Source organism: Ammodytes marinus, assembly GCF_949987685.1.
Source record: "Ammodytes marinus genome assembly, chromosome: 1".
NCBI classification, from domain to species: Eukaryota; Metazoa; Chordata; class Actinopteri; order Uranoscopiformes; family Ammodytidae; genus Ammodytes; species Ammodytes marinus.
Genome location: NC_137230.1, coordinates 28,138,699 through 28,160,792, shown reverse-complemented (window position 1 = coordinate 28,160,792; position 22,094 = coordinate 28,138,699). Strand labels below are relative to the sequence as shown.

At 41.5% G+C, this 22,094-nt stretch overlaps 1 protein-coding gene across 1 annotated transcript; it reads left to right on the top strand.

Annotated features, from left to right (window-relative positions):
• Positions 1 to 11,981: 11,981 nt before the first annotated feature.
• Positions 11,982 to 21,523, top strand: map1aa (microtubule-associated protein 1Aa; the record flags this gene model as incomplete). Its single annotated transcript, XM_080025101.1, has 4 exons — positions 11,982 to 12,067; positions 13,142 to 20,072; positions 20,209 to 20,435; positions 21,368 to 21,523. Exons 2-4 carry the CDS (start codon positions 13,304 to 13,306, stop codon positions 21,521 to 21,523), a joined length of 7,152 nt encoding a protein of 2,383 aa, XP_079881227.1. The 5' UTR covers positions 11,982 to 12,067; positions 13,142 to 13,303.
• Between the last annotated feature and the right edge of the window lie 571 nt (positions 21,524 to 22,094).

Sequence of the window (22,094 nt, the reverse complement as noted above, 5' to 3'; positions counted from 1 at the left end):
CAGCATCACTTAACAATTTACAAGACTTTTGCTTTCCAGTAGCTCATGAATAAAGGGAGTGTTCACGTCACATGTGACATTATACTTGATTTCTCCACAAACCCTCACCTACAGGGTTAGTGGGTGTTCACAGAGCGTGACGGGCGTTTACAGTAGGCGGAAAAAGACACGCAGAGACAGACATGAATGATAGCTGCAACAAAGAGGAGGCTGCCAGGGAGCTGAGCAGCAATATAAAAGACCCTTCACACACACACACACACACACACACACACACACACACACACACACACACACACACACACACACATGCTAGAACCCACAGGTATAATATTATCTGCAGTAACATTCTCCTCACGTACACACAATATGCTGGCAGGGAAAACGGCAGAGCAAACAATATCCACTGAGTAATGGAGGCAGATGTATCATGAGTGGGCCGTCATATAATGTTGCAGTGTCAGCCAGTGTATTCCTGTGTGTAATACCTGCATATCAACATCACTATCCACAGCTATGACCCATGTAATGTCTCTTTCTTGCCCTTTCTTCTATACTGCTTAGAAGTTTTGTTTTTCCCAATTGGAGATTTCAGTAACAATGCTGAACCAACAAAAGGGCCGGTTAAGCATTTCTCTCCCACCCTGCACATGCTTGGCTTACAATAATCAGTTTTTTCCTATTGATTTCTGCTTGAGAGGGGCTCAAACACACAGCAAATCACAGATACTTGCTTTGAATGTAAGATCACATCATTGAGCAGGGAAAGATTGATTGACATGGTTAAAAAAAGATCTTGCTGGAATGACGTGCAATCTGTTTCATTGTCAGTAATCTAATGAGTAGTTAACATTTTAATGGCACGCCTTAAAGATTTCCAGCATTTCTTCTGGGTGTGGTTTGAAGGGAACGTGTGATTAATAATTCAGCAGGCGCTATTGATCTGTCCCTCAGCTCCTCTGCAGTCAGGGCCATACATCGATAAAGAGGATGCCATGCTCCAGAGCCCATTCTGGACCTGACATACCAAGCATCATACACACACACACACACACACTTATGTGAATACACACACATGCATTGGATGTGATGTGCAATGACTGTAAGGCGAGCTGCAATGTGAAAGAAGAGAGTCCGCAGGTATGTTTGTAACGTCTTTGGGTTGGAGGACACATTTACTGAGTTACCAGTTCATTATGTACATCCATACAATCTGTCTCAATCAAGGACAACGGCATTGCAGAAAAGCACAATTTAGAAGATTATAATGGTCAGCTATTTAGACAATATTGGGGTTATGGATGTGTTTTCGAAGTTGTACTTACTGATACATTACATTGCAGTTAATTAAAAGTTTTCTGTCCACCCCATTCACATACAGTACATGATGGAGGACAGGATAAGTTATTATTACAATCGATATATTTTTCATCTTAATTGGGATGAAACTAATTTTCAGTGTAATTTTTGATTAATTAATTTGGTCAATTAAAAGTTTTATACACCCATCACAACTTAGAGCCCAAGGTGATGTCCCTAAAACGATTGATCAATCATCGGTCAATGATTCAATCTAGTATGGATTGTTGGTTTTCTGATAATAAAGTTACTTTATGTTTCAGTACTTCTTTTTGTGGGGTTCTTTCAACCTATAATCCATCCATCAGTCTGGGGGAGTTTTGACAGTAACCCACAGTAATTGGCCTAAAGGGAGCCGAGAGCTGGTGCATTTTCATTTGCATAAATGTTTTACAGTTTAAAGAAAACATGATTTCCACACGCATTTTTAATGGGCCTCCTTGTCTATAGCCATAATGCTAGAGGTCTGATGCATAGTATCACTGTTTTCAGTAAATGCAAAAGTCGATCTCTTTTACATCAAAACAATTTTTAAATCAGTTTGGCTGAACTGGTGATCTAAAATTATAGAAACCATTTGACCAGTAGTGAGGCTATGGAGTAATATTTTAACAACAGGATCCTGATTTGTTCATAGTTTGCATGGCCCCCAGTGTTATATTTTATAACGGCACATAGTTGCAGGAATGTGCAAAGAAACCCAGCATTGAAAGTTCTACTTTGCAAATGTTTTATAGGGAAGGAAATGGCCTCAAGGACACACAGTTGTAAACATGTCTCTTTGTGAATTAGAAAACTGCACACGGCACCCATATAGGCTACACAAGACCAATATCTGCAGCCTCGCTATAGGTGCTCAGTGAGGCTGTAATGGCTATAATGTGAGGTATTCAGAAAGGTTTTCCATGTTTATAATCGTAGTTTAGCATAGCGGACATTTGTTCATCAGCACTTAATACAAAGTACAGATGAAGCTGATGGGAATGTTATTAGTTTAGCAGGCATTTGGCTGCTGCCCACAGGTCACAGAGAATGGAGTCGCTCGAATTGAAAGCATCCAGTCATGTCGGAAATACGTAATAACCTTCCCAGAAAAACATTAGTCTACAAATACCATGGAAAAAACCATGTGACCTTGACCAGCTGCTGCTGCTGCTGCTGTGTGTGTGTGTGTGTGTGTGTGTGTGTGTGTGTGTGTGTGTCATTCCCTTCATGTGGGAAAGACATGGGAGTGATGTAAAGGAGGAGGAGGGAGGTAGGCTGGAAGAGCTGAGACATTCAGGGGAGAGAAAAGCAGCACGTCTGGATAGAAGGGTGCGGCAGACTGAGCTTTACAGCCAACAGCTGTATGATATTTAGAGGAGACTGCGGGTCATCTGAGATGATGCTGCATCAGTGCTGCTTCAACAGAAATATGATGGACTTGAGTTTCATTAATAGGCTTCCTGCAGAGGAGGTTAAAATATCATTGCAACCGCAGGCAATGCTCTTTTCAAATCCCTTTTTAAAATGAGAAGGGTGACACATGAAGTCGATGAATGACAGTCTCATCACATTTCATTTGAAGTTTTCCAGCTTCTTTTATTGGGCTATTTATGTAGCAAAGAAAAACTATTTTGATCAAAAAGAGAAGAAATACAAAGGAAAATGTCAATGTTATGAAGGGACAAAGCATTTAATGTCTAGACTAGTTTTGATGCGGAAGGCCACTGAATCACTGACATCCACTTCTGTGAATCAGGGTCAGTCTTCATTCAGTCAGTCAAATATATTGAGTCATGGTTTACAGCGGGTCAGATTGGCAGAGTTAAGGGGCTATTTTAGTTTGTCTCTGTCCCAGCCAGCAGCTGTTGAGTCACAGCTGTTTGAAAAGTCCCCTTCCCGCCACAACAGACAGTCCATCGGCTGCTTCCCTCCAAAAAAAAAATATCCAACTTCATTGTGTAGATAAGATAAATGTGTATGTCCTCCACTTCCAAAGTAAACTAAGTATTTGGGATTGAGTTACAGAAAAAGCATTTACAGAATCTGGCATTACTGCATCATCAGGCTTATACCAAGAGAACAAATGACTATGGCAGGTTTACATTTCATGAACCTTAATATAGCTGATAGATTGATTGCAGTATTTTCAGACTCAATATATTTAAATCAAAATATTTTTAAGCCATACACAATAGGAAAGAAATAAAGGCTCCAACATTTCTCAATCAAATTCCGGCGGTATATGCTTTTGACCTCCATATCTGGAAACAGGATTCACAAAAAATACAGCCCGACTGAAGACTTAATTAATGGAATATGAAAAACCAAATTAGGCTAATTAAAAGAAAAAATCAGGGACCTTCTTTTTCTGAGTGTGGTGAGAGGTGTATTGAGTGGACAGTATTTCCAAAACCCTTACTCCGGCCCTGGACTTAAGATTGCATTATATCATTATATCACCCAGAAACTCCTCAATGTATCGTCTTTGACTGATAAAAAATTAGAATGCTCCTTTCTGATTCACGCGAATGTCGCTGGATCACTTTGCAACCTTTTGAAACGCGAGTGTACGACGGGTTCCTGAATGCAGCACAAGCCAGCAGCAGCTCTCTCTAGCTCAGTGTAGGTGTTGAGCTCCACCAGGCCGATCCTGCCTTTATCCACATCCGCAGCCCATCAGCAGCAGCATCAGCATCACTGCCCCTCCCTCCGCCCCATCCGCAGCCCTGAAGGACGGTAAGACATCTCGCTGTTTATTCCCGCTCCAGACGCCCTCAATTGCTTCAGACGAGGCGCTGGATGTATAGCCAATGATTTCTTTATATCCGCCGTGATGTTATAGACGCGTAAAGGCAGTGATTCGGAGATTGACTGGACTGCTGGTATGATTAGACACACTCGACTGATGGTTTTATAACTGCGCGTTGCTGATGTGGAGCATCGAATCACTGGAGGAATCTGACAGCAGAATGAAGAGAGGAACATGTCTGTATGGACAGTAACTTTGTTAGGATGTGCGTGGATTAGCCTACATATGATGTGAGTAACGTTATGGCTCATCGTTAACCTTTTCACTGCAAATTGTTTACATAAAGTCTGGGCCTAAAATACCGACGAGACCATTCTATTTTATTTATATCAAAAATGTTCCAACATGCATATGGTACATCTTACTTTCTGATCGATGCACCATATGCATATGGTGATGTCTAAAAGCCTGGCTATTGCCTTACTGTATAGGCAATAGCAAGGATTTTAGAAATAGGCAACTGAGGTTCCTCTCATGAGACTATAGCCAATAAGATACTGCAAATATTACTTTTAAAGCCCTTTTACAATAACAAGGATTTTTATATTTCTGATACAGATGTATCTCCTTGTCAAGGAGATACATCTGTATCAGAAATATAAAAATCCTTTAGTTTCATTGTTACATATTTTTTGTTAAGCATTCAAATATAAAATTATTGACTTGTAAAAGTATATATTTGGACTTATATGTGCATGCGCATATTGTAGAATGTGAACTGCTCGGGTTGTCAAAATTCCCAAATAATACTGAAGTCATGACCCCCATGTCGTTTTGTTCAGCCTTTAATAGGTTTTTATGTTTAATTATTTTATTTTCATATAGGATGAGAAAGCACATTTGATCGAAGAGCAGTGTAGGCCTTAAGCCTTTCTCTGACCGACCACAGTGTAACTATTTGATTATCATTCAGGTCTGAACCTATGGTCTAAACGTGCAGTTTATGTGCATTTGTCAGTCCACTAGCTGCTCTCAATTCAGTTGATAACATTCAAGTGACCTGATTTCTAAGGTTGGAAAAAAAAGCAGTGCATCTTCTATCCTGCATGCAAGCTTAATATTGTGAAGCCGTGTCTCTGATCAGGCCACAGCAGCTCATTCAGTCATTAAAAATAGTGCAGGGAGGGATTTAGATTAGACTTCACGCTCTGAATTATACCATTTATACAACTGACCAGACAAAATAGTACACACAGACAACTGAAAGCTTTCAATCCAGAAACACGCACACACATTATTTAGGCCTATATGATACAAATGCAATGTTTTTCTGAGGTTGCAGGTTGAGAGTGACATAAAGTATACTATATATTATTCGACGATTCAACAAATAGTCGGCCCATTCAAATGATCAATAAACAATCAATGAAGTAATTTACCAAGCATAAATCTCAACCATTGGCCGCATTCAATAACTCAATTGTTAATTTTAAATGTGCTTTGATCATTTTTTTATTATTTTAAATGTGGATTTTCTGGGATCTGGACTTTCTGTAAGTTGGCACTTTTTACTGTCAATTAATTATTTTCACAATATTGATCAAATCCAAGGTTAGCTCTTAAGTAGACCTGAAACATTTGAATGGTTGTTTGACAAAACAATTATCTGACAAACCCTGTAATAATTGATAAGTCCTTCAAATCATTTTTAATGAACTAACATGTGTTCTTATCTCAAGTTGTTTGGACAGAACAAGACATTTGAAGATATCACCTTAGGCTCCCATAAATTGTGATGATTTTTATTATGATGTTCATGTTTTATCAATGGAAGAATCAACCAAATGTAAAAATAATTGTCAGTTTAAGTTTTACTTGCGTTGTAACTAAATCGCCCAGTTAACCAGTGAGTGTTTTAATATTACTACCCTGACTGAGGAGCTGTCTTTGAAATGTCCTTGATCAGGCTACATCTTTCATACCGACTGAAGCAGGCTCAGGTCACCTGTTATTATGTTTCAGTTTCTATGAGGGACCTTGTTCCATGATATCTGCCTATACTGAATAAGATCAGATTGTATTTCTTTGCACTATTGGATCGTCTTGTAGATAAACAAATCCACGAGGCATTTTTCCCATCAGTACCACCTACCCACACTCACACTCACACAAACACACACACACACACACACACACACACACACACACACACACACACACACACACACACACATCGTCACCCGTAGCGTGCTCGGTAAACTCCCATGATGCTTCAGGTTGAGTGAGTTAGAGTGCTGAGCTCAGCAGGATCGGGCATACCATGCAACAAGGATGGTCGTTTTTTCTGGTTTATAGAGAGGTGTGGCCCCGACCGACTGGTGTTACATTTGCTCCACCATTGTGCTCACATTAAACATGCACCTGTCATTCTTAAAGGGAAAGACTCAGTTTAGCACCATTTGAATAAACAGATGGTGTTTGTTCCATTGTTGCAGGTTTTGGTGACAGTATGCCTTTAAAAGACCAAGATGTTATACAGACAGAGAATGTGCCATCTTTAGAAACAGGGCTCAAATTAAGTGCTTGTCTTTTTGTGAGACAGCATCTGGACGACCCAGCGCTAGCAGTCCCCCCTTTGTCTCTAACCAAGTGCAACTTAGCCTTTTAAGCACCCTTATTTATCGCCTCTCACCCCTTTCCATGACATCAGTATTTTCGCCTAGCCTTCCAATGTGGCCTTGGAAAATGTCTAAACAGCTACTACTACCCTGGCTTCCTTTATGTAACAGGACATGGCAAGTTCTATAGGGGTTAGTCATTTCATCCATAAATCAGTGAAAATAAAATAAATCAACGAACAAACTTTTTTATTATCACATAATTGTTTAATTAAGTTCATTCACCATTTTTAAGGAAAAATGCCAAACATTTACTTTTTTACAGCTAAACCAATTTGAGGATTTCTTGCTTTTCATTATTCCACACTGTAATCTGTCAGTGTTGTTGCCTACATCATGACTTTGACAATTTTACTTTGAAGACTCAAACATTCAGAAAGACATGTGAGGCATGTTGAAATAATATAGCGGGTTATATTCTATATTTCACTCATTGTAAACAAGTCCCCTGAAAAGACCAAAAACAAAACCTTTGCGTTCACATCAAAGCCTGGCATGCATTCTTCCTCTATGCTACAGAGCTTAATTTTTTTCTCCAGAAACCATTAAAAACACATCAGTGAGTCACACTGTTGCACTGGGTGACATGTTTTTTTCATCACCACACACTTACACTGTCCTGCTGCCCCACATATTTATTAAAGCACCAAATGTGGATTCATCCACTGCTGAAAATAGTCACAAACTAATGGGCTACTTACTCGTGCTTGAGTTATGCCTTTTAAAAAACTTCAAGATGGTGTTGTATTAAATTAAATTCAGTGCTGGATTTCATAAAAATCTTAAGGATTATATCTTTAAAGTGTTTTAAGTTGCTGTTTGGTTGACATTGACTTGACCTCATTATTGGGCTTGCACATACTTTATCTCTGTTTATGTAAAAATAGTAATAAGAATTTCGAAATCAACCAATCATTTTCTTCGGAACTTTTTAAAACCCAATGTGTAGAATAGTATTTAGTGGGAAATATTTCATGTTTCAAATTAGGGCTGTCAAAAAATCGATATGGTGATTTATCGCGATATTTAGTTTTGCGGTATCAGTATTGATTTCCAGTTCAATTTAAATTTTTTGTTAATTTAATTTTTTTAATTTCTTTTATATAATTTTTGGGGCTTTTCAAGGCTTCATGGACAGTGCAGAGAGACATAGATGAAATGGGGCAAACAGGGAATGAAATGCAGAGAACAACCACGGGTCAGATTCAAACCCATGTCTGCTGTGAGGCCTGAGCCTCTAGGATACTGGCTATTGAAGTTATATTAATTTTGTTCATAATAGTACTTAAGATTCACTGTGTCCTTATGTATGACAAGGCAACTTATATGTGGAATATCACAATATATCCTGATATATCACGATACGCATCTTGATCTATCGTATCGCGACCAGTATATCGCGATATGTATCGTATCGATATATGAGAATATTTTCCTTCAACTTTGAGACTCAAGACTTACTGTAACTGAAACCTGCATCATGGCAATACATCTGACCATGAATGCAGCATGTACAAATCACCTGCATGTCACAGTTACGTCCCTCTGAGGAAATGTACAAAGAATGCTTCTATTATAACTCTGTCCCTGTTGCTCTGAGTCATGATTCACTTTAATGTTTCATATCCTGCAGTGACAGAACAGCTGCAGTGCACTGCACTGATTTAGTTTGTATTCAGTACAGGCTGGGCAGAATAGTGATTTAACAATTAAGAAACATTACCATAGTTGATTTTTCTACTTTTGAAAAATATGTTGTGGTTGTCTGAGATGGAGAAAACAGTGAGTTGTTTTGTCTGGATTCATTCATTTATGATATCTTAAACTAGCTGTCAATTATTTAATGAAGTTGTATTTCATTGTTTCACTGAAGAATATGGCTGTATCTGAGTCAGTGCCTCTTCTTTCTGACATGTTGTCTCAAAAGTGGAAAAGATCCAACCAAGGGCCACATTTTTCCTGTTTTATTTTTAACCACACTGTGGGTAAACACAAAGGCAATTATGCCATGTGGAGTCACACATAATGGCATACTATATGGGACATGGTCTACTTTTGCCATGTGTTTCACAAATAAACAAAACATATTGCTGACATATCTCTTGGCTTCAGGTAGCAGTGAATGTTTAGAAAATGTGTCGTTGCCAGCTCTGGCACTAGCAACTGCAAACCATTTTTTGATTCCCATCATGCACCAGAAGTACGAGTGTGTAGGCTGGCTCTGCTGTCGAAAACTTAAAGCTGTTTGCACCCACACAATTAGACGTCTCACTTAGATCTTTAAGGGCAGAGGGGAGCTTTTCTTCTGCAGTGTTATTTTCTAAAGCTCAGTGGAAGAAGACAAAACACATTTGCTTGAAGATTTTGAGTGAGTAAAAGACAATGAAACTTAATTATTTATCAAGGTAAAGGTGCCTGACAAAGCAGTACCAATCACAAGGCCATTTTAGTAGAATTTTCGAAGCTTTCGATCCGATCAACATGGACCTTGTGGAGTGACTATTATGTCAGATAATCTGGTTTCCAAACCAGGTGTTGCCAAACTACAATTTTCCCCATAAACTATACATTCTATAATACCATAATGTTTGGTAACTCTCAAAATACAATACATATTGGTAATTTCTTTTTTTACAAAATTTGCAATGGCAATATAGCCACTTCTATATTCCGAATTTCTGAATTGATGTTTTTTAGGTAATGGTGTTATGCACATACCATAATCTTATGAATATGTTGCTGCATGCACTTTATCCCTCAGAGCCAACAGAGCTGACAAGGGGTCACAATTCTACCACATAAGTATCCTCCCCTGTTATTCTTCCATTATTGGTCCATGGCATTCAGTTGGATCAGAGGCACAATCCACAAAGGCCCGGACTGCATTTGTTGAGCGTTTGTTTCCATGATAACTGTCTGAATGGTGTGTGGGTGCACAAGTGGCTTTACAGGAGATTGTCCCTGGACATGTCACTTGAAATAGGAATGCTAGGAGCAAGGCAGTTAATGCAGGGCATTTATATTAGTTGGTTGGAGTGACAGTGTTTTGTCACATCATGGAGCAGCAAGAAAACATGGGCCATATACACGGGGGGCCCTGTAGACCGCCCTCTTCAACAAACATCACCTCATGTATGACAACCTTAACTTAACAACGGGATACAAGTTTTATTTTAGTTTGCAGAACTTCAATACTTTTTGGGTACTTAGATCCCCCCTTTACACTGGTTAAGAGTTGGTTCAACTTGCAAACCTTTTAGGAACAAGTTAGCTGTACCACAGGCTACAGACCCACATCATTACTCTCCCAGCTAACTTAAGAACAACTTCAAGTCATTTTTATTCACATGAATGAAGCAAGCATGAGCATAGTCCAGAATCTCATGGCAATCAATGAGTTTCTAGTTGTTAATTGATTCAACGTGCATTGTTTATGTTTCTTACATTCACACTGTCTTCTGGTTTCAAAAAAACAACACAACCATCAATTCTGCTTTAAATGTTTGATAAGCAGCTGTACACATTCAGATTATGAACCTATATCAGAGGAGAATCTGACTGTAAAACAACAGCAACTATTAACTGGGCCACATTCAGTTTACTCACTATACTGTATGCTGATGATCTGGTGTTGGCTCTTAGTTTGCACATTGTTTTCTAGTGTCTCTGCTTGTGTCTCATATGTCTTGATTAGTTAATGAATGGAAGGTTCTCTGACCTAACATAAAACCATGAATATGAAAGCAGCTATTCTTTTCTCTCCCAGTGCTTAGCTTTTCTTTCACCCATCATTGCCCTTGCCTGCTCTGTCAGCAGAGGAAGGAGATATGAACACCTTGTGACAGCTACTTAACATATTTGGGGTGGAGGAAGAGCCAGGAACATCTTTCATGCTAATTATAGATACCCTGATGAAGTGCCTGCATGCTTCTACTACTGCTTCTGCTGCTTTGGCACTTGCCATAACCTCCTGTACTATGTGATGCTGCATGCATACTCCCATGCAGTACAAGCCTTCCCCTCCCTCTCATGGAAATGCTGCAATGCGTCTCCCTCGGCCAAGACTGGGTCAGTGTAACTCAGCTGGCAGCAACAGCCAGAGAAGTGTCTCCATAGCAACAGCCAATGAGGCTGGAGGCTGAAGGATTTTGAGTCGCATGATGATTGTGATGGTATATTAAAAGAGCATATTTCCAGGATTTAAGTCATCAGGGGGCTTTAGTCTGAGCCAATTGAGATATAAGATGGCTAATGAGTGAAAGAGGCGACTAGGCGCGGTGGAGGATGCGTATACACTGCCATGTGAGCAGATAAATTATTTTGGCAGATGTTGTAATATGAGTATGACCTATCAACAAGCAGCTCAGTATACAAGAAGTCTGCTTCAGAGTTTAGTTTTTTTGTGAAGTGTTTATTAATGGAAAATGGACAATGAGGAGTTACTATGGCTCAGTGATGTGTTCCTTGTATTTGTCGCCTTGTCATTATTTGGCTATGTTCAGTCTTAAGGTTTTCTCATATATGTTTTCCTGTAGGCCAGCGGGTTCTCCAGTATCAGAGTGATGTCCTCAAGACAGTGGTGTTGGTGAACCCATCAGAGGAGACCGCTGCCTCAGAGGTAAATCACCCACACAACACAGAACAAACCCAGCATAGTGTTGATGACCAGATGTTCTGACCCCTGAAAGACACTGAGGAGTTTCAGCCAAAGGTGTTCATTTTGAGTTAACAGCAGCATCTATGGGAGGTCGGCATTTCTCCTGCAAGTGATCATCACCCATTAACAGTTTCGGCTTTGCATCTCTTGCAAAATCTACGTTTAATTTTTTACAAATGCCTTCTTCTCTTCAGCCTTCATATATCCCTTGTGCATGTTATCATCAGGCAGTGGCACAGTGTTGCCTCGATACGTCAATTAGAGAGAAAATTGAGCAGCCCTCAAATCAAGAGAAAATGTTTAACCTATTCTATTCATGATACCTGTGATATGATGCAGACATTATGTCAGTTAATAACTTGCATTTGGTAACATTTAAAACGATTTTAAATATATACAGTAAAGTAGCATTTTGATATTGATGACTTATGGAAATTCAGTTATTACTAACTATTATTGTCAACAGTTTTTATAGTGTTTATTCTGCACTCTACCCAGATTCGCTCTCTGATCACTGACTTCGCTGGAAATAAGTTGCTTATACTGAGTGGCCAAAGCTCTGAGCAGGGAGGTGACATCCTACTGCAAGGTGGAGCCTTCACCTGGCAACACTTCTCTGACATCATCTCCAACCCTCAAGTAAGCCTGGTTTGCTTTAACTCAAAATGCTTCTTTACAGTGTATTTGTATAGATACACATGTTATTATAAATCAGTGATTCTTGAGAACCGGGACAATGACCATATGTAACTTCTGTTATGTTTTAAACTAAAAATATTTAAAATTGTAGATGTTATTAGGGATTAAGAATAGAATGTCTGAAGCACAATTATCCCCTTACATTTATTTTTATCATTATTATGTCAAATATATGACACTTGTTATCTTCTCACAACATCGAAAACAGTGTGTCCTCAGAGAAGGTTTCAATCTTAAAAAAACATATTAAAAATGTACTTTAATGATTAAAAATAGCTTTTATCATTAAAAGCAACACTAAATAATCTCTCATATCAATAAAAACAGTTTTTCTTCAACACATTCATGTTCTATAGAGATTCTAAGTAGTGGGAACACTTTACTGTAAGTCAACACTGTCAGACATTTCATTATGTAAAATGTAATAAAATCAGGCGAAATAAGGGTCAGCTGTCACTATGAAGGACCTCTTGTTACATTCTACCTCTGCAGAGTACATTAGAGTCAGACAGGCTCTGATAAGTGTTGTAGTTTTAGAATATTTTACATTCCAAATCTTGAAAGTCCTGCGTCACAACCATGATACGTCAACACCGACTTACAATTTCTGAAGAAGTTATTTGAAATGTTTTTATCATTTTATTTTCCTGAAGTAGTTCATACTAGCACCTAACATCAACAGAAAAACCAAATGGCTACTAGATAAATTCCATTTGTTTTGTTTAACAAACGTTAAATATGTCAACATCGTCAGACAGGAAATCTGACGGAGTTGACATCTGACGGTGGTGATAGGCCAATGACGGTAAAAAAAACAAAAGCTGGGAGGTTGTGTCAAAGCTTAGCTCAGTAGCTTAGTATAGGTTGGATACATACATGTAATTTAATATGCCGAAACATAGGGTTTGTATTTGTTCAACATTGCACCCTGTTTTGTCCCACTTCTCAAGAATCACTGAAATAATGCATAGGCACAGCTATTTTAGGTTGTTTTCGCTGTTACTGTGTTCCCAGGTGATTGAACTCCTGTCCAGGGCCTCTTCAGAGCAGCCGTCGAGGCTTACTGTTTCCTGTCAGGGTGACGGCGGCTGGAGCTCCCTGGGCCAAAGCCAGGACCAACAGTCACTCCAAAATCTTCTGGAATATCGCCTGAACCCTGAACCCTACCTCCCCGACATGGACGGAGTCACAGAGTTCACTGAGTATGTCTCAGAGACAGTGGATGTGCCATCACCTTTTGACCTTTTGGAGCCTCCAACCTCTGGAGGTTTTCTGAAGCTGTCCAAACCCTGCTGCTACATCTTCCCTGGCGGCAGAGGAGACTCCGCTCTGTTTGCCGTGAATGGATTCAACATCTTGGTTGATGGAGGATCTGATCGAAAGTCTTGCTTCTGGAAGTTGGTTCGCCACTTGGACAGGATTGACTCTGTTCTGCTCACCCATATTGGTGCAGACAACCTGCCTGGCATCAATGGGCTGTTCCAGAGAAAGATTGCTGAGCAAGAGGAAGAGCGTAACCAAGGATCTGGATCCAGCAGCAATGGCGACTGGATGAAGAACCTGATTTCTCCTGAGCTTGGGATTGTGTTTTTCAATGTCCCAGAGAAGCTTCGGATGCCAGAGTCCACACTGAAAGTGAAGCGAAGCATTGAGGAAGCATCTCTTACATTGCAGTACCTCAACAAGCTTGGTATCACCCCAGAGCCTCTTCACAGGGTAGTCAGTAACACCATTGAACCTATCACACTATTCCACAAACTTGGTGTTGGAAAGTTAGACATGTATGTCCTAAACCCAGTAAAAGAGAGCAAAGAAATGCAGTTTTTTATGCAGAAATGGGCTGGAAACAGCAAAGCCAAGACAGGGATTACAATGCCCAATGGAAAAGAAGGAGAAATATCAGTCCCCTATTTGACATCTGTTACCGCTCTCATTGTTTGGATTCCTCATCGTCCAACAGAAAAGATAGTCAGGGTGCTCTTCCCTGGAAATGCGCCACAGAATAAAATTTTTGAGGGACTTGAGAAACTGAAACACCTTGACTACCTGCGATACCCAGTGGCTACCCAAAAAGACATTTCATCTGGTGCACCTCCTCCAATCATCAAACAGACTAAAATGAGATCAAGAACTGACAGCAAAGAGAGTCTCAAATCTTCACCCAAACCACACTCTAAACCAAAGAAGGAAGCTAGTGGGCAGGAGGAAGAGTCCAAGGGTGACATAACTAAAGAGAATAAAGTAGAAAAGAAAGAAGAAAAGAAACCCAAAAGTGAAAGTCTTAAAGCCACCAAACAACAGAAAAACAGTGAGGTGGCCCCTGTAGCAGAAAAAAAGTCAGACAAAAAGAAGATATCAAAGGAAAAAACTGCCAAACAGGAGAAAACCTCCAAGATGGACGAAAAGAAAGACAAAGAGAAAAAAGAAATCAAGAAAGAGAAACGTGAAGTAAAGAAAGATGAAAACATAAAAAAAGAAAACAAAAAAGAAGTTAAAGCCAAGGAGGATAAAAAGAAGGATCCAAGTAAACCTGAGTTGAGAAAAATCACTAAACCTGACCTGAAGCCGCTTACCCCTGAGGTAAGAAAAACTCTGCATAAGGCTAAGGCTCAGGCTAAGCCAAAGACAGACAAAAATAAAGCAGTTAAAGAGAAAGCAAATGAGAAAAAGCCTGTCCCAAAGAACATCCCGGAAGAAATTGGAGCAGCCGCTTTGGCTGACAGGTCCAATGTGTCCTCCCCAGAGGATCTCACTGAAGACTTTGAGGCTCTGAAAAAGGAAGGGCTGCCCAAATGTAAGACTGAGCCTATCCAGAACGACGTAATATCTGGGCATTCAGTGTACACTGGTACTAAAGTTTCTTCCTTAGTTTTCCCTGATGAGAAAGTCACTTCCCCAGTTACTGAGATAACATCTGCTTCACCCAAATCTCCTGTCAAACCGGAAAAAAGCAACAAAGACAAGGGCACATTAGAACAGGTTGCAGCCACTGAAAAGAAGGAAGCAAGTTATGGCTTTGACAAGAAGTATGAAGAAGAGAAAATGGAGAAATATGACAAATACCGTGTAAATTACAATATAAAAGACAGATCAAAGAAGAGTGACAGCTCAGAGGAAGAGGGTGATGTAATTGAAAAAGCAGAACTTGAAGGAACAGAAGATGACGAGGTCATGAAATATAAATCAGAGGAGGTGAAAAAGGAAAAAACTGGAAATGAGTTGGATACCAAGCCAGCCGAGCAAAAAACTTTATCAACTACTGCCCTGACTGGGCAATTCACAGCCTCCGCCTCAGAGCAATTCTCCTTCATCCAAGATGAGACCATCCCTGGTTACTCCGAGACTGAACAGACCATCTCTGATGAGGAGATCCATGAGGAAACAGAAGATAGGATCCCACAGCTGCGCTATGATGTGGGCTCCTATGATGTCTCTGTCCCTGATGTCCCTGGCTCCTTTGACTCCATGCACGGTATTAAAGAGATGAAGTACTCTGCCATGTCTCATGTTGCAGATGTCAAACACAAAGCCTTCATGGGAGGTCACGAGCATGAGCTTGCACCTTACCCGGCCATCATTGCTGCTCCTCTTGCAGAGGAGGAGCACATCTCTTCAGCAACATCCATCACAGAATATGACAAATTGTCGTCCTTTGCCACATCTGTAGCAGAGGACCAGTCGATAGCGTCTGTGACAGCGCCTCAGACCGAGGAAGCTGTGAAGAACTCTCTTATGCTTGACACCATTAACAGTATCCCCTCACGTGCTGAGGCAATCCATGGAAAGGACTATCTCCACTCTGCAGGAACCATTTCACCCACCTCCTCTCTGGAGGACGACAAGTGCTTTAAGTCTCCTTCCTCTGATGAGTACCAGCACAACATTCCTGAAATGGAGTGTGATGCAAAGACTAAATCAGTCCATGAAGAAGAAGATGATGAAGAAGACGAGGACGAGGACCAGACTCCGAACGTTGACATGCCTCTTGGTAAACTCCAAGAGGGCTATGAACACGCAGCCTCCATGATGCTTCAGGAGAAGGAGAAATCTCCCTCTGCCACTTTTACTCCTCCCCCCTTCTCTACAAAGCAGTACTCTCCCACACAGGCTGTCAAAGAAAACCAGGCTCTCTTTAGTGCAGAGGGATTTAACAGTAGTGCTGATTTAAAGCCTGTTTCAACCCCTTCGTCATTAGAGTCCCGCTCCAGGCATGAGAGTGAGGAAAGATGTTTAAGTCCAGATGACAGCACCATGAAACTGGCCTCACCCACACAGTCTGTACCTACAAGCAGTGGTTACTCTCCAACAGAAGAGAAAGCGTTTAAGACAGAAGACAAAGATGAGGGAGTCACTATCTCAGACAATACCCCCTTTAGCGGTATTCAAGCTGATAAGAGAGCATTTGAAGCATCTGAAGAATCCAATGAAGACAATGAGGTTGAAGAAGAAGAAGAAAGAGTTGATTGTTACACCAAAAAGGATCTACAGCCTACTGTAAAGGCCAAGCTTATGGAAGCAAAAGAGGGGTGCTTTTTAGATGACGACTACACCTTTGAGACAAAATCTGCAAAGGTGGAATCAGAAGGCAAGGTCTCAGACAAGATACACGTTTCTTTTAGCAAAGAAGAGAAACCAAAACCTAATGTGATGTACTCAGATGAAGATGAAGACGAAGAAGAAGATGAGAAAGATGATGATTTACCTAGTGGGGTGGGCTCTAAGCCCTTATCAACAGATCAAAGCAAAGAAAAATTAAAAAATGAAAGCATAGAACAAACAGATAATGCTTCTAAAGAGCCAGAGAAGAGTGTTCATTTCAGTCTCTATGATTTTCCAGAGAAGGAGAGCAAAGAAAAGGCCTTGTATACAAGACAAGACACACCCTATGTTCATGGCAAAACATTCTCTTACAGTGACATTTATGAATGTAAGACAAGCTCAGTGGACTCTGATTTATATCGTCAGGAGTCTGATAAGACGGGGAAGGACATTGCAAAGAGTGAAGTGAATGTGCAGAAAAATGACCCCCCATCACCGGTCACGGACAAGATTACAGAAAAGGAGGGATTTACCGTCTCTTGTGGAAAAGAGTCTTCCACCTCATCGTGGTATGACTCCAAGAGCACATCTGCCCAACCGCCTTTTGAAAAAGAGGTAAAAGGAAAAGAGACATATGAATACAGCACAGGTAGCCGGTTTCCTTCTGCGGCTGATAGACCTGAAGCCTCCACCACATCTTTATCATCAGAAAAAGACATCTCTTTTAAAAACCAGACAGACGGCACAAAGCCTCAGACATACTCCTCAATGACAGCATTTGATATGAACAAACCAGCTGTCCCAGGTTACAGCGATAAAGGGGGGTGTTTGGAGGTTGACATGCGTAAACTAACAGCAAAGGATGAGGAGGACTATGATGATGATGAAGTTGTTGATGAAGATGATGATGAGGAGGAAGATGAATATGAGGAGGAGGACGATGAGGGTGCTGATGATTTTGATATGGAGAAAGGCGCCAAAGAGAAGTCTGAGAAGGAGGTAAAAAGTCCAATCAGGGAAATGTTTGGCTCAAATAGGCCTGAATTTATGGTTTCCATGGCTGGATATGGCTATAACAGTCAGGGGAAGCCGGGTATGGAAAAAAGCAGCTCTAGCTCACTCACAAAGGCTGAAGAGGAGGTTAAGTTTGACTCCTCATTTTTAAGTGGAAAGCCAAAGGATTTAGGAGGTACGGGTTTCTCTGGCTACTCTTCAGGGTTTGAATACTCATATGAAAGTGTTGAGAAAGATTCATTTTCATCTAGTCAGACCACAGTCAAAGGGGATTTAACTTTGAAATCAACCGAGGACACTTATTACCAGAATGACAAAGTTGATCCTGATTTTGAAAAACAAAAGACACCAGACCTTCTGAGTAAGAGATCACTGGACACAAGCTTTCAGTACACAACCACCGCTGCACCCGGATACTCCTCATCTTCTGCCTATAGCTACTCCTCCTCCACCTCGGGCTCCCTCTCCACCAGCCGTCAGTTTGGCGAGGAACTGAGGACGCCTGCAGAGCCTCTCTTTGAGTACTCCTCCTTTAAAGATGAACACTCACTGGCCATGGACTCTCCCTTTTCCACCTCTGCTTGTGCCAAAGATGACTATCTAGAAGTCTCTGAAAAACAGATCACTGCTACAACCACAGCTGATTCCACTTCAAGTTTAGCACGCTATTCACCCCTAAGCCCATCCGATGAGATCAAATCCTTACCCTCCCTCCCATCCACTGCCTTTGCTGTGGACAAGAAGGAGTATACGACAGGACTAAGTGGCCTTACAGACAAAGGCCCTCAATCGGACTACTTCTATAAGCCTGGATGGTCTGAAGGGTCCAAGCCGGACACAACTGTTGGGTTTGGAGCCTCAGCTGGACCGTTCGCTCAACCTGCAGAGCTCTCAAAGGACAAAGAGGCAGCAAGTGCCGCGCTGTTTGGTGTCACATCCTCACCACGGCCAGACATAGAAGGAAAGCATTACTTTGAGGAGACTGACAGCAGTGAAGAAGAGGATGAAGAGGCTTACATGCGTGAGACGATTCAGAGGTCGCCTTCTAGTGGCCTGGCTGGTAGCCTATCATTTTCTGATAAGCCTGTTGCTCCAGCTGCCACTGAGAAGACAGGTTGTGCACTCCCTGATGTTCTTGGCTCCTACATGCCCTCACCTCTCCAGGTCAGCAAGCAAGACACAGCCAATGGCCCCACAGAGGTCAGCTTCAGCTCAACTCTACCTGCTGGAGCAGCAGGCAGTGGTGCATCAGGTCAAGCAAAGGTGGAGCCCAGAGCGGCAGCAGCAGGTTACAGGAGTTCTTATGAGTGGGAGATGCCAAAGCCCCAGATGGGTATGGTGCCTGGAGACTCCCCTCCTCATTACCGTCATGATGATGACTTTGAAGAGGAATGTGAGATGGAGCCAGAGCACCCTGCTCGACCGCTTTCACTTTCAACTGATCAGCCATTTTGCTCGCCATTCTATGCTGAGGAGTGCAGCCAAGGGGGGCAGGATGATGATAATGATGATGATGATGATAGCGATGATGATATTGCTGGTGATGTGCCAATGGGAGCAACCTCTTCTTATACCAGTCGCACTTCTCCTGGATATTCCTCCTCCGAGTGCAGGCAGCGCAAAGAGGACCTCTCACCTTCTTTCATAAACCCATGCATGCGACAGTTATCAAGCGATGGGGATGATGAGGAGCAAGGGCGCAGAAGTGACCAATCACAAGAGGGTGATGAGCATGATCTGTCTGTAAAGAGAAGGTCTCACAAACATCCCCATCCTCTCCAATCTCACAGCAGCTCTCTACACCAAGCTGGCGGCATGTCAGCAGGGCTGGGTCTGGCTACAGAGGACACACCACCCACCTCTATCAGCGAGTCTTTAGCCTCTCAGTCAGACTCTGATGGGCCTCCAGGCACTGAGGAATACCCCTCGGTCAGAGGAGAAGGCAACATGGACTCAGATGAGGATGCAGACTACATGCCTGTTGATAAAATATCTGCCACTGGAGGAGGCAGCCATCATTCCTCTAGCAAGAGCCATGACCCTCCTCCTGCTCCCTTCATGGACCCCTCCCCCCAACCTCCACATCCAGATGTTTGTATGGTGGATCCTGACTCTTTGGATAATGGTTTGATTAAAAAAGAGCCAAAAGCCAAGGGCTTAAAGAAGACTTCGGGAAAAACCAAATCAGCATCCCCAGCGAGGCGCAAGAGAACTTCCATGCCTGTCAAACAGACGGCATCTCCTCGCAGTGCCTCACTGAAAAAGAAGGAGGCAGACAAGAGCTCACGTATGTCTCGTCTGTCAGATGGACAGGGCTCCAAAGATGATGACCTTTCCAGGTCAAGTTACAACCCAGGCAAGGGGCTGTCTAATGGTGTCAAGAGCAGTTCAGGTGAGCAAATTGTTTTAGAAAAATTAAGCTTTTCAAATGTAAATTACATTTAATTCTACAAAAAATTATTTCTAAGATTCTTTTAAAAAAAATAGATTTTGCACATAGTGATAGTTTGATTTGTTCCCCCGTACAGGTTCTCAGAAGTCTGGCTCTGCAGCTATTCCTGGCCTTCCTATTTATGTGGACATGGCCTACATCCCCAACCACTGCAGTGCCAAAAACGTGGACCAAGAGTTTTTCAAACGCATTCGCTCTGCATACTATGTGGTGAGCGGGAATGACGAGGCAAGTGGTGAACCAAGCCGAGGTGTCCTTGATGCACTGTTGGAAGGCAAAGCTCAGTGGGGATCAAATCTACAGGTAACATTACTACTCTAATCTACTCTACTCTACGAAAAAGTACCTGGTACATACTTTTCTGGCACCTACTCCTTCAGGGTTCAAAGCACCAGGTACTACATACTAAATGGTGTTGTGAACCACTGCAGACCACTGATTGGTAAAATAGAATTGTTGCTGGGTGGCACACTATCCTGCATAGCACACAGCCAGCTTTAGTTTTACTTTATTAATCTGCTTTATCTGGACAACCAGGCCGTGATAACTCAACGAGGTACATCCAGTCCTTACGATAAGAAATCCAGCGTGAGCTGGAAGGGGCCACACAAAATGGGAGAGTCTACCAAGAACTCTGTGATAAGCATGTTGGTAAACGTTAAAAGTTGAAAAGATAAATAAAAAAATGACAGCCTGCATTGACATGGCATATTTATCTGAGTAGTAATCAACCTAACTACTTCATCTAAAAACAAAATGTTCTAATAATCGCCCTGATGAAGCTATGAGGGTACTACCATGTCTTACTATCTTGTTATGAAAAATGACCTCCAGCAAAGTAGCCGATACCAAAGGCAGGTAGAGTAGAGTAGAGCCAGTACCATGTAATGGAAAAGTGGGATTAGTCTGAGACTTGCTTATGTTCTAAGATTGTCTACTTATGTATTCTGTATTTCAGGATTTTTTACTGCACATTAAAAAGTATGTAGTTAGCTTGCAGTATGCATAACATTTTGACATACTATTACATTAGAACATTGCACCTTTAACTGACCCTCTTGCTTATTCATCCATTGCATCGATGGTTGTTCTGTTGATGTTACGCAGAGGATTGTGGGTCAGACGAGCCAAAGTATTTTCTTTTGTTTTCTATTTCCTATGTCCCAGCCCTCCCTGCACTTATACTATCAGCTGTGTCAGTCATGTCATGTCCTGACCCCTTTTCTCCTTCTCAGGTCACGCTGATCCCCACCCATGACTCGGAGGTGACCCGTGAGTGGTACCAGCATTCCCATGAGAAGCAGCAGGAGCTCAACGTCATGGTCCTGGCCTCCAGCAGCACTGTCGTCATGCAGGACGAGTCTTTCCCCGCCTGCAAGATTGAGTTTTAAGATTTCGCATTTCCTCTCTCCCTCTTCTTCCTCCGTCTTCCCACTGTAGATGTGTTTTTAATTGCTCTTCTCTATACCCTGATATGTAAATCTGTTTCTGCTTTGGGCACTTAACTGAAAGTAGAAACAGATCTGGATAACTGTCTATTCTTTTCTCGATTTTGATTAATTTATAAGCTTGTCGTGGCCATCACCATTTGTATTACAGCGGTAGTTTTCTGACAGCTCAGTCTTCCTCGACATTTTTATTGCACCGCCCTGTGAAAGGGAGGATGCAGTTTTTCCTGTTCTTTAACTCGTCATTTTCAAAACCCTGCGAGACAATGGAGTCGAGACAAAATCAGTTATGTAGGAAACAATTTAAAATGTATGTTTGATTGCTCGCCATCTAATTGGAATAAATCAAAGCACAAGTTTGGCACCTTAAAGCTGGCAACAAACTACAACATTTATATTTTCTTCCTCCGAATCCCAAACAGCAAGCCTTTCACAATACCGGTGTTCATTTGAATACACTTGCCTATAGAAAAAGGATCACTACAGGCTGCTAATTGTGATCAGTTTTCCTTTA